The 12984-nt window shown below is 40.6% G+C and overlaps 1 protein-coding gene across 1 annotated transcript in view; it reads left to right on the top strand.

The window, feature by feature from the left end:
- Window positions 1-719: 719 nt before the first annotated feature.
- COL11A1 (collagen type XI alpha 1 chain) overlaps window positions 720-12984 on the top strand; it is a 214953-nt gene continuing 202688 nt past the window's right edge. The window contains exon 1 of the mRNA XM_004614663.2: window positions 720-1007. Within this exon, the coding sequence (XP_004614720.1) occupies window positions 902-1007 (106 nt within the window). The 5' untranslated portion in view covers window positions 720-901. The remainder of the gene's footprint in view (window positions 1008-12984) is intronic.

Genomic DNA, 12984 nt, shown 5'->3' on the forward strand with positions numbered 1-12984 from the left:
CCAACCAACCAACCAACCAACCAACCAACCAGCCAACCAACCAGCCCACCAAACAAGCAGAGAAGCAAAGAACCTGCCTCTATGTGCAGGCCGACCCCTGGGCCCGCAGGTTGCGCGCCTGCTCTAACAATCAGATTATGCACTAAGTTAAGGTCCCAGCTGCCAGCCCCGAGCTGCGGCGATGGGCCGGGCCGCCGGGGCTCGCCCCTGCCCCGCGCCCGCGACAAGTGTCCGTTTCCACCGAGCACAGAAGCTCCTTGCAGACTCTGCGGGCTCCCTCTCCCCTGCAGTTCCTGCCCTGCCCGAAGCGCCGGCGCCGAGCGCGCGTGCCCTCGCGTCCCCCACCCCTTCTGGGGCTTGGGGAGGAGGGGGCAGCGCCGAGGGGCGACGGGGGCGGTGGCCGGTGGGCCGGGCCTGCCGGGTGTCCCGCGCAGGGCGGGCCCGGGGCTGCCCGGGAAGCGCGTGATTGGGTCGGACCCTGCGCGGCGCGGCCGTCCCGCCCGGGGAAGGGGGGCGCGCAGGGGAGTGGGCGGGGGCGGGGGCTGCCCGGCGCCTCCCGCCCGGCCCACCGACGGCATGAAGCCTTTCGGGGCCCGCCGTGCGCTCAGATTGTCGCTCGAAGCCCCTCATTTGCCTTCAGCGTGAGGTCGGGCCGCAGCGGGGGCGCAGCGGAGGGTCCCGGCGAGGGGCGCGGGAGTGGGCGAGCAGGGGGCGTGGGACAGGAAGGAAGGAAGCGAAGCATTGCAAAGAAAAGGAAAAAAAAAAAAAGAGCACTTGGACTTCTCTCCACTACTCCGTGCGCTATGGCTGTGTAGCAGACCCCCCCGGGACGGTGCAGGGGACGAAGGTCGCAGTGGCAGTGCCGCGGGTTGGGTGGCGCTTGCGGGCGCGGGGCGCGGAGATGGAGCGGTGGTCCTCGAGGTGGAGAACGAAGCGGTGGCTCTGGGATTTCCCCATCACCGCCTTGGCGCTGGCGGTCCTCATCCAGACCGGAGGGGTCAGAGGAGGTAAGGAAAGGGGGGGAAAAAAGGATTGGGGGAAGTGGGGGGTTGTCTTTAGTGCTGCTCATTCAGCGCCCCTCCCCCTCCTTGCCTTCCCCGCCCCGACCCTTCCTCACTTTTCTTAAATGCAATCCAGATTGTAGCTGCCACCGGGCTGGCTGTAGGCCGGGATGGGTGTAGGCGGGACAAGGCTGGAAGCGGTGGTAGCAGGGGAAATCTGCCCAAAACTTCAGGGTCTTTGGAAAGTGGGACAAAAGTGGAACACAGGGTCAGTGGACCCGAGCTTTTGTGTGGGACCCGGTCCTGATATCTTTCCTTCCCCATATCTTCTGGTTTCTCCAGACTCAGAGTAATAGAAGCACCTTTGGAAAGGTGAACCGAGGAGAAAATATGGAGAGGGTATAAAATGCACCTTGATAAGGCGCTTTGTCCAGAACAAAGTGGGCACCAAGCGGTTTTACTTGAATGGGGCTTGAGAGAAGGTCGGCGGGAGGGGGCTGGCCCTAGCAGACGGAGAACAAACGCTGTGTGCGCGGCGATTTTCAGTGCGCAAACGTTCTGGCAGGTTGGAGGAATCGTGAGGGACGAGGAGAGGGGGCGCACAGTGCCCCGACCCTCAGAATCTTCACCCCCCACGCCAGCCCCCACCTCCTTCTTTTTGCAGTTGGACGTGCAGTCCTCCTGGAGAATGATGAAACTTGCCCAGCAGACGGGGCAGGGGCGGAGGCTCTGGGATTGGAAGGGCAGGAGGGGTGGGGAGGGAGGGGAGAGGTAAGGAAAAGTTCCTACGTGGCACCACCAAATATTCCCTGGCCAGATCTGCCGGGAAGACTGCGGCTCTGTCAGTACCCGGGGAGGGAGAGCGACTTCTCTCCTCCCCCTCTGCCTCTCTCCACCCCTTCCCCTCCCTTCCCCCCCCACCCCGAGGCATCTGGCTGGAGCATCTTGTCCGTTAGGTGCTCTGGCCCCAGCTGAGCTCTGGGAATAGAAAAAACAGGTTTTCCAGAGACCAGGAGGGCGGCGAGCAGGGGGAGGTGAAGTTGCCCACCCCCAAGGATAGGCTGGAGCGGGAACCTGAGTCGGGCTGGGAGATGCCCAGATCTGAGTGCCCCCTGCGGCATCCAGCATGCCCGCAGGCCGCGCGCTGGTACCCAGCTCTGCTTCTTGGGTGAGCGCAGGCACCAAGCCCTGAGCACGGGTGGAATGTTTCTCCGAGTGGCTTTTCCTGCCAACAGCAGTGAGCGCCTTTGAATTTTGCAGTGCCTTATGCTAACATCGTTGGTTCATTCGTTTTTGGACGGAACTCGGAGAAATAGGGGAGTCTTTGAAAGTAGAATCCTTTTCTAAAGTTTGCAGTTTTGTCTTGGGTACCTGGTCACCTTCTTTCTGGGCTGGGCAGTTCTGTCAGCAGTTCTGCCCTCTGCTGGCTTTTTTGATTATTTGAAATTCAAGCATCTGCCTTAGCAAATAAAGCCTCTTAAACCTGCCTCAGTGTCAGTCTTAGACAGTGAGTTTGTGAACTGTTTCTTTTTTAATTGGTCACACTTATGCGGAAAAAGGTATTTAACCGCATGCATTTATTTAGAAACGTAGAAAGGAAGACATTTCTTTAATGGAAACGGATAAATGATCATTCCTGAAGGCACTTGTGAAAGGTGTCCAGGAATTGTTTCACTACAGATATTTATGTTTCTTTTCCACAGTGTACTTTTCTTAAAGTCCTGTCTTTAGAAATAGCAGAATTATACACTTATAATGCATGGTTTTTACTTTTCAATCTATGTTTCTGCCCACACACTTTTTAAAAAACCTCACTGCTACATCAACTCAATGATGAGTGGAAAATCCTTCTGTGTTATTGGAAAATCAAATGAGGCACAAAATGGAAAAATGTAAGAAGTATATCTTGTTTCTGTTTATGATTTCTGATGAACATTCTTGAAAGATGTTGATTCCTTAAACCTTTATATTTTAAGATTTGGTATTTATCCAAGTTTTGAGAGGCCTTAGCCTATTCGGGGGAAGCATATTTACTTAAACCATCTCTTCTAGTCATTCTTGCTACTAACAAGCTCTCAAAAGAAAACAACTGTGGATTAATGCCTAGAAGGGAAATGCTGGCACCAATCACCACAAGGAAAAAATTCAACCGAGTTTTCATACTAGCCTTTCGATTTGCAATGATATTATAATGAAAAGGATTTTTATTTGTTTTTAACTAAACATATTATATACTAGCATCATACATCATTTATTAATTTTACTGAGATGCTTTGGGATGAACATTTGCTAAACCCAAAGATTCTGGCAGAGACCCTATTTTCATCCAAAATCTGTACTTACTGGATTAAAAATATTAAATCCCTGAAAGGTTCAAGATTAATAGTAAAATTAGAGTCTGAAGAAAACTGTAGTTGGGGTGTTTAGCCATCTAACCTTACAGAGAAATTTCTTGGAGTGAAGGCGTTAGGAGAAATTTTAGGTTTGCTCATAGGTTCATTATTTTACACTGTCAATCCAAACTTTATAAATCAGAATTTTAAAAATAGACTTATGTTTCTCTGTGGTTAGTGTAAATGTGTTATATCAGAAATACACACATGTCCATGTCAATTATTGCTTAATATCTACAGGACTTTACCTAGAATTTATGATTACATTGTGATAATGATAAGGTATATGATTTTTTTCAGTATTTTGAAGGCTGTTATAGAATAAAGGAAAATATATTATCAAATCATTTTTATTAATTAAAATGATATTCAGATTTTGTTGTGGAAATTAATACTGTCTCTTGCTAAAGTTTGATGAATTTTATAAGGAACTTTTAAGGCTGTGAGCATCGGTGGTGTGTCTTGCTGGAGTGCTGTTTTGAGTGCCCGGGATCTGCAGGTGAAATGGTGTTGGCTTCTGAGTCTGCACTAATCCCAGTACACAAAAAGAGCCAATTTTTCTTTTTGGATATTTAATCAGAAATTGCTCAAAGATCAAATGTGCTTTGATAACAAAAACAGTCATTTCCAAGATAAGTGTTTTCATGAGTTTTTTTAAAAATAAAAACCAATAAAAATATGTTTAAGTGGAACATCTTCTTGGATATTTTATACAGATAGCATCAGTTTAAGTAAATTACATACAGACACATTCAGCTAATGATAGATACATATTCACAGTTATCTATTAATTTTAAAATTAAGTTTAATTATCATTTAATGTGATATTTAAGTTTTCAGGTTTCAATTATGATGGGACAAATTTCAGTAAGATCTCTAAAATACTGAGAAGTAAATATAAACTTTTTTGTATGTAAATATGATGGCATAAAATAAACCTAAGAAGTCATTTTTTTCTAAATTTATTTTAATTTCTGAGACACAGGTCTCACTCTCTTTAGTTTATTCAAGTTCTAATTCATTAAAAAAGTGAGCTGAAATCAAGATTCTTGAAAGTATGTGCCAAAAAATTGAATATTCTAAAAGAAGTGTTTAGTTATGAATTTTTAAAGCAAATATAAAAATATAAGAAGGGTTTATTCTAAAAATTGCTTCACTTTTCTCTATTAATGAGGAACCCAATGCTCAGAACTGTTACTTGTATATTTTTTTACATAAAACATAAATATTTTACAGTATTCAAAGTTTTTTGAATGAGTGGGTAAAGGTCTATAATAGTGCTAAGTGTATTTTAAAGTTACTTACATGAATCCTTATGGAATTGCCAAATATAATTGAAATATATATGTGCTGGTGTTTATATTAGTGAGAAGATTAAATAAGTGGAAAATGTCTAATTCAAAGAAAATTCAATAGGAAACAGCTAAAATGCATTTTAAAATTCTTCAATTTTGTAAGCTAGAAAAAGGATTATTTTATTTATTATTAACATACATAATGATGTGATTCTATAACATATATCAAATTAAAGAGCTTAATAGCTTATAGCTTGGGCTATATTTGTGTACATGAATTGATAGATTAAAACATAGCTTTTTAAAAATCCTATGTAAAGTTGTCAGTGGAGATAAGGCAAATTTTAAAATTTCAGGAAACTAAGAAATTATATATTTATTTAAAAGTAGGTCAAGTATCTTTTTATTGTGAATACAGGTTGATAAGATGTTTGATTTTTATATATAATTATACAATTTTTACTAACAAGTCAGTTAATGAACTGTTAGTTGATATGGGCTGTTGGTTTAACCGATGCTGTTTTTCCCAAACTGTGGTTGACTGTGAAAAAAAGAGCACATCTCAGTGCAATTTTTAATGAAATTTCTTCTTTTGGATTGCCAAGGCCTTTGAAATTACATCACCTCTAAAACTAGATGGGCAGTTATATATTTTAGAGAAATGCTCTTTTATGATGGAAGAGCCTGGCAAGCTCCCCGTGGCATATTAGATATGCCAAATACAGTAACAATAACAGGTCTCATTCCCTTGACCCTGAGAAGAGCGTCTAGTCGTTGGGAAGGACGAGTAAGGAGAGTCTGCTAAAATCTCAGCGCTGGGACGAATGGAGACATTACTGGTGCCTGCTAGAGAAAATCAATGAACAACGGGAGGACAGTGATACAGTGGTACTCTTTATGAACTACTACTACTTGATCAACTACATTGATCAAGATGCCAGTGCCTATCATATATCTATAGTAGAATTTTGATGAAGAAAAAATATTTTAAGTACTGGTATTTCTACCAATGGATGAGGTCCCATGTCTTTAGGGAAAACATTAGAAGTCCCCAGAGCTTGACGAAGATATAAAGCCATCAATTCATTATGTGCATGATGAACTCAACAATTTAGAAAAAAAAAACATGGGGTTTCATCAAACTGAGCCCTGTGCATCATTTTATATACTTTTCAATGATTTATATTTAGATATTAAAAGCCAGAATTCTAGTGTATTCCAAGTACACCTTTCTTTCCTCTCCACCTTTGGAAAAATAATAAGGGTAGTTCGTATAGTCATTAGGGATTCAAGGCAACTTCAGAGGGGGCTGAGAACCGATCTGCATTTCAGCTTTTACTCAGCTACTTCCCTCACTTAATACTGGAGAAATATGACCTGATCTGGGAATGGTGAGAGGAAACAAAGTTCTTTTCCTCTTTTATTTTGACCACTGAAGTTTTTTTCCTTTGCAGAGAAGAAAGAATTTAGGTAGGTGCTATAAAACTTCTAGTGTTCTCTAAATTCTGTCATTATAGAGTCAACATTAAATGCCTTTTTCAGCATAGCTTTTCTATGATGCTAGTTTCCGTAGTTGAGGACTCTTCTGAGGGCTTTTGAAGTTTAATTTAAAATCTAAAGTTCTATTTTTTACTTAAATGGCTTTATATGTTATAATGCATCCAGTACATATCTTTCTCCTTTCTAAACCTCGATCTGATTTTGTATTTATAGGTAAGTCGGTTTTTTTTTTCACTTTCATTTGTGTGTCAGAATGTGTCATGAGTACTTGCTCAAAGAGCAAATGAAAGTTAATTTTAAAGTAATTTAGTGAGTAATATCTATTTATCGGTTGCAGTCTTTGACCTAGTACTGAGTTGGCTAGTGATTCTTTAGACATTGGCTGATCACCAGGCCTACTGTTATCTGGTAAAATAAACTCTTTGCTTGCTGCGCATGGAATTAGAGACAGTGCTATTAATTTAGGAGAAAGAACCCAGAGAAAAGAAAGGTTATCATATTTCAGAGTAAAAGACCTGCTTAAATACAACTTGACAATTGAGAACTAAAACAAACCTGTGTAAAAGTGCTTTAGCACAATCAACTTTTGCAATCCTCTCAAACCTTCTCTTTTTTTTTCCTTAAAAAGCATTTCTTTCTTATTTTAACCAAATTTAATTGCTCTCGAGTGGCCGTGTACTGTACTGACAAATGAAGGTCCCCATTCATAGACCTTAGCGCATAGAGTGTCACTAGAACTTCCTCTGTCTGACTGGTAAACTCACATCCGGGCGTAAAGGAAGGAACCTTAGACTCTATGAGTTGGTTGGCATCCCATCCTCACTCCAAGTCTCACATACCCCTTCCCCAAAGGATGATTGCCAGAAAGAGCAGCAATTGCAACTCTTGGCAAAGCTCATCCAAAGCTCTAGTGAGTTATTTTTACTTTGGGCTCTTAGAACTGCACAGAAGAAAGAGTCATAGGCATTAGAGAAGTGTTTTTGTTGACTTCTCTCTTTAGATAAGAGTCTAATAGTGGAGAACAACTTACCCCTTGCTGCCACTTGGCGTAACTTGCTGTGGAGTGCGCTTGAGGGTATGGCCCTTTGCAGGCTCAGGACAACCGGGCGAAAATCCCGCTCTGATTTTCCTTCAACTTCAGCATTGTTTTATAAACCCATTTCCCATATTTTCCTTATCTTTGAGCACACTATTTTCCCCCCTAAAGACTTGCCACCTTCTTATTCATCCACAGAACACCTTATCATACCTCAGGACTTAGATCCTATCTTCGGCAGAGAAAATTTTAAGCATGATTACTGAATGTATGCTTCCTATGTACCCTTTTATTGTAAGAACTTTCCATGTAGAATTTCATTGCTTTCTAACATTGCTCTGAGAGTGAGTGATGCTAAAAATCTTCATTATTGGTGCGTATGTGGGGAGGAAGGGACTCTCTTTCATTGTTAGTGGGAATGCTGACTGGACCAGCCTTATTGGAAAGCAATATGGGCTTTCCTTCGAAAACTAGAAATTGAGCGGAATTCCATATGATCCTGGAATACCACTTCTGGGAACATATCCTGTGGGTGCAAAAAAGAACAGTAGATATGATATCTGCACCTATATGTTCATTGAAGCACTGTTCACAATAGCCAGAATCTGAAAACAACCCAAGTGCCCTAGAACAGAGGACTGGTTAAAGAAACTTGGGCACATCTACACAATGGAATACTAGGCAGCTGTAAGGAAACATGAAGTTATGAAATTTGCTTATAAGTGGATGGCCATGGAGAGTATCATGCTAAGTGAGATGAGTCAGAAAAAGAGGGACAGACATAGAATGACTGCACTCATTGTGGAATATAAAATAACATAATATGAGACTGACCGCCAAGGACAGTAGACACAACGTCCAGGAATATTGCTCCATAGTTGGAAGCCTGTCTCCTGAGCTGGGGGAGAAGGCAGTTGGAAAGAGAAGGGATCACTAAGTCAATGATTGTTGGAGGGATCATTTGGGATGGGAGATGTGTGCTGAAAGTAGATAAAGGGCCAAACGTGATAGTTTCTCAGTATTTATATTGCAAACCATAATGCCCAAAAATAGAGTAAAGGGGAAATTGTCTGCCATAGAGGCAGGGGGAAGGGTGGAAAGGGGAGGTATACTGGGGATATTGGTGTTGGAAAATGTGCACTGGTGGAGGGATGAGTGTTCGATCATAGTATGACTGAAACTCAAACATGAAAGCTTCATAACTGTTTCTCATGGTGATTCAATTAAAAAAAGAAAAAAAAGGAAATCTTCATTTTTATCATGAGGAAATTGAAAAACAGGGAAGTTGTTTATATATCTGAGGTCATATAAGAGTAGTAGACCTAGGACTTAAACCAGACCATCTCATACCAGAATTGTTGATTTTGGTCACTTGTCCATGCTTGCTTTGTTGTATATCCTACTGCTTTTACAGATCTCTCTGACTTTTAATAATAATCTCTGGGGCCTAACATAAATGCATAAATCATATAGTTGTACCACAATGCAATAAAACCAACTGTGAATAACTTGAATATCACAATATAACATGGATAAATATATAATATAATCTTATAATTCAGATTATAAGATTGTAGCACTGACATTCCAGAGTGGAGGCTGTATCACAGTTGGCATTTTAGGAACAAGTGTTAGCCCTGATTACAATGGGAAAACGAATGGAAGTTGCTGGAAGTCATCAAATGTCAATTGGATTATTTTAAGGACATAGTGACAGCTTTTATCTGTTGATTTTTTAAAGGTTCAGATTATGGTTGGTTTCCTCTCACTCAACAGCAAGGACAATACAAATATCTGATTGTTCTACTCAAGGTTCATTTCAAGGAATAAAACATTTTATTTTCTTTTGGGGTTTGACTTATGGGAAATATACTTATTATTTACTATATAAAGGTATCAGACTTAGTTACTCAACTTTGTTTGGAATGTAATCAGTTGGATGAATTGAATTGAAAAACGTGTTTTGAAAAAATTCACTGACCATTAATTATTTTAGAATATTATTTATTTATATGTTAGTCTTATAGGAGTTGTTGAGGTATACTAACTGTAATTTAGTTTTTTTCTTTTCCAATAATCAGCATTATGGCAAAATGCACAGTAGTTCATATTTAGGTTATTAATTATAATTACTTTGTCCAGAAATCTGTAACAAGGTTAAAGTGTAGTTAATGTGTAGTAGTATAAAATGAGCTTCTCAGGTCGTTATTAGTAGTAACTATCACTTCCTTTTCTTGTTCTGTACTCATTCTTTAAAATTATCTAAAGTTGTTACACACGTCATTGCTAGTGTTTACAGAATTATGTTTAATAGATTATTGTTACTCTTGTGTTATTCTTAAATGTCAGTCTCTTTTGCCTGCAAGTAAGTTGTCATCTCATGCTGAATACTGTCCCAAACTACTTATTAATGCTTTATCCTAAATTTAATATATAAATGATATTTTCTCCTCTAGAAATAACTCACTAATCAAGAGAGCGGGGGTAGTTGACCTTGTGCAAGAGCTTAAAGCACACTGTAATTATCGTAAATTTTAGTACTTATCACTAAATAGTGAGAACACAGTGGATATGGCGTCTGCTTTGCACGCAGCCGACCCAAGTTCGGTTCCTCTGTCCTTCTCAGAGAGCCTGGCAAGCTACAGAAAGTATCTCACCTGCACAGTAGAGTCTGGCAAGCTACCCATGGCATATTCGATATGCCAAAAACAGTAACAACAAGTCTCACAATGGAGCTGTTACTGGTGCCCGCTCGAACAAATTGATGAATAATGGGATGACAGTGCTACAGTGCTACATCACTAAATAACTTCATGCTAAGTTAAAAGTAAGGATGTACATTATGTATGCATTGGATTGTATATCTGGAGGATTGTAATAGCTAATAACTATTTACTGAATTAGTAAATTAACTCAAAACCAGTTTCCAAAAACATCAAGAGGACTAGGACACAGATTCATGGTTCAGTACCACAACCATTTCCAGTTCTATACCTGGGAATTTCCGTCGAGAAGATTTTGTATGAAATGTAGGAGTTTGGTATGATGCATTTCTTGCTTAACTATGTCCATGTAAAGTCATCTAAGGTCCTCAATGATAATTAGAACATTGAAGTCACACTTGATGTAGAATTGTGGCCATCATAAGTTTGAAATCTACCTGCTGTTCCTAATTTATGATGTCTCACATTAAATAAACGAGTGAACACAATTATTAAGATCAATTGTCTAATAAAAAAATAAACCAGCAGTTCTAAGCCTTATGTATATATTTTACTGTTTCTGTTGTTACACAAATTGTAGCTTGTTAGAGTATAAATTCTAAACAGTGCGTTTTGTTTCTCAAGATAGTAATATTAACTCAAAATATCAGAGCTGGAGTGATAGTACAGAATGTAGGACTGTTCTCTTGCATACATCTGATGCAGGTTCTAATTTGTGACATCCAGATGGCCCCCCGAGCCTTTGAGGAGTGATTCCTGAGCACAGCCAGGACTACGTTGAAGCACCACAGGGTGTGGCACAAAACCCTTCCCCTACCCTGCCTCCCCCAAACTTGATTTTTATTATTTGAGAGGAAAAGCACTTATAAGCATTTTATAAGTCATGATTTACAACAAGAAGTTAAGTAAAATATTAGTTTAAAATAATCTATGCCATTAACTATAGTTTTAAATAACATTTATGGGCTGTCAACTGAAAAATTTTCATTGATAGCCTGGATAGTTCCCCTAAATTCCGGACCCATACGTTTAATTGCCTATTCAACCATTTCTAACGATATTTGTTACTCATGCTTTATTCTCACACTCCCTTAAGTTTATTAGCAACACCTGTATTTTTTGTCTTCAAAATATTTCTGAAATATGACCTATGATTCTAAGTTTAAAGAAAAACGAAATGCAAAAATATTGAGAACTTTTGTCACTTAGGGAGATTGTAGTTCTCTCTGCCCTCTAAGTCCACTGAAATTTTCCTATAACTTTTTCACAAATGTCATTATGGTATGAAAAAGTAAAAGTTAAATCATGATATTCCTCTCCTCTTCATTGTCCAATGGAGTCTGATCTGAAGATTGAACAGGACCTACTCGACCTGCTCGCTGTATGCCCCACCTCTGTCCTCTGACCATATCGGTAACGCCTTGTTCATTTTCTTTCCTGAAGTCTTTTTTACCATCTTAGGCAAACTTCTATCTTACAGCCTTATACTTAATTTTTGTTTTGCTTGAAATGTTATCTTGCAAAACTATCAAGAGAATATTTCCTTTGGGGAGGTGAGGGTGACCTTGCCAGCAAAGGTCAGGAGACCCAGGAGGTGGGGGAGGTCCAGCCTAGGGCGCTGTCCACGCTTAGTGATGTGGGGCTCCAGACTCCCCTGGTGCTGGGAGGACCGTGTGCTGAAGGGGCCCATGCCCTTTGCATGTTAGGTGTGAGTTCCAGTCCTTTCTTACATGGCTTTAACGGCCACGCCTCCTCTCCCTTTCCTACATTTAGCAATTATTTTCATAGTAATGAAGGACTGGAGCGATAGCACAGCAGGTAGGGTGTTTGCCTTGCACACTGCCGACCTGGGTTCGATTCCTCCATCCCTCTTGGAGAGCCCGGCAAGCTACCAAGAGTATCCTGACCACATGGCAGAGCCTGGCAAGTTACCCGTGGTGTATTTGATATGCCAAAAACAGTAACAACAAGTCTCACAGTGGAGACGTTACTGGTGCCCGCTCAATCAAATCTATGAACAATGGGATGACAGTGCAGTGCAGTGCAGTGCTACAGAAGAGCCTTATGTAAAATATAGCACTTTTTAAAATTAAGCGATCAAGATGTCATTGAAGTCTATATAAGATGTAGAATCACGTTATTTTGAAGTATAAATGTAACTTTAGATTCCTTGGGTAGCTTCTAAGCTATATTTTTCAAATGACTTCCATGGATTTGTATTTTATATGACTCAATGTAGATATAATATATATATGATGAACTATTTTATGGACACCATGAATTCATTCCATTCATGGCGTTTGTTGTTGTGGGTCCATACCAAATGGTGCTCAGGCGGCTACTCTCCACCTCAGTGGTCAATGTGGGGGGTCATTCTGGGGAGGAGTTTGGATTGTTTTGGCCAACCCGGGCTCCTAAGTGCAAAACATGTACTCCATTCCTTTGAGATATCTTTCTGTTCCTCATCCAGTTCTTTTGAAATGTTGTGTTTATGGAGAAATGGTAACGGGGGTTTGTACATATTGGTTTCACAAGTCAGTGATGTGGAGCTGGTGATACACAGAAAGTATATGGAAGATTTTCACAGCTAAGGCTTAGAAACCAATGGAAAGGTAGAAGTAACTGAGTAGTATTCCATTGTGCTTCTATCTATATCAAATTCATTTATTTTTTCCTAATCAATGCTAAATCTAGGATTTCCTTTGGTCTCGAAATGGTCCATACTTTGAGTGAACAGTCAATTCTGGGATAGGAATACATTCAATTTTGAGGAGAGTCACACTTATTCCATTTGTTCTTCAGAATAGTACTGTATTTTTTCTGATATCTCCAATTTTAATTTCGTTGTGCCACCATTAATTTTTTAAAGGTACTTTTTCATGAATTTTTAAAGAAGTGTATCTACATTTGATAATTTGGCTTTTATTTTCTGAAATGTGGGCTGGATAGATAGCACAGCGGATAGGGTGCTTGCCTTGCACGAGGCTGACCCGGGTTCGATTCCTCTGCCCCTCTCAGAGAGCCTGGTAAGCTACC

The sequence above is a fragment of the Sorex araneus genome, chromosome 8, assembly GCF_027595985.1.
Source record: "Sorex araneus isolate mSorAra2 chromosome 8, mSorAra2.pri, whole genome shotgun sequence".
Taxonomy (NCBI): Eukaryota; Metazoa; Chordata; class Mammalia; order Eulipotyphla; family Soricidae; genus Sorex; species Sorex araneus.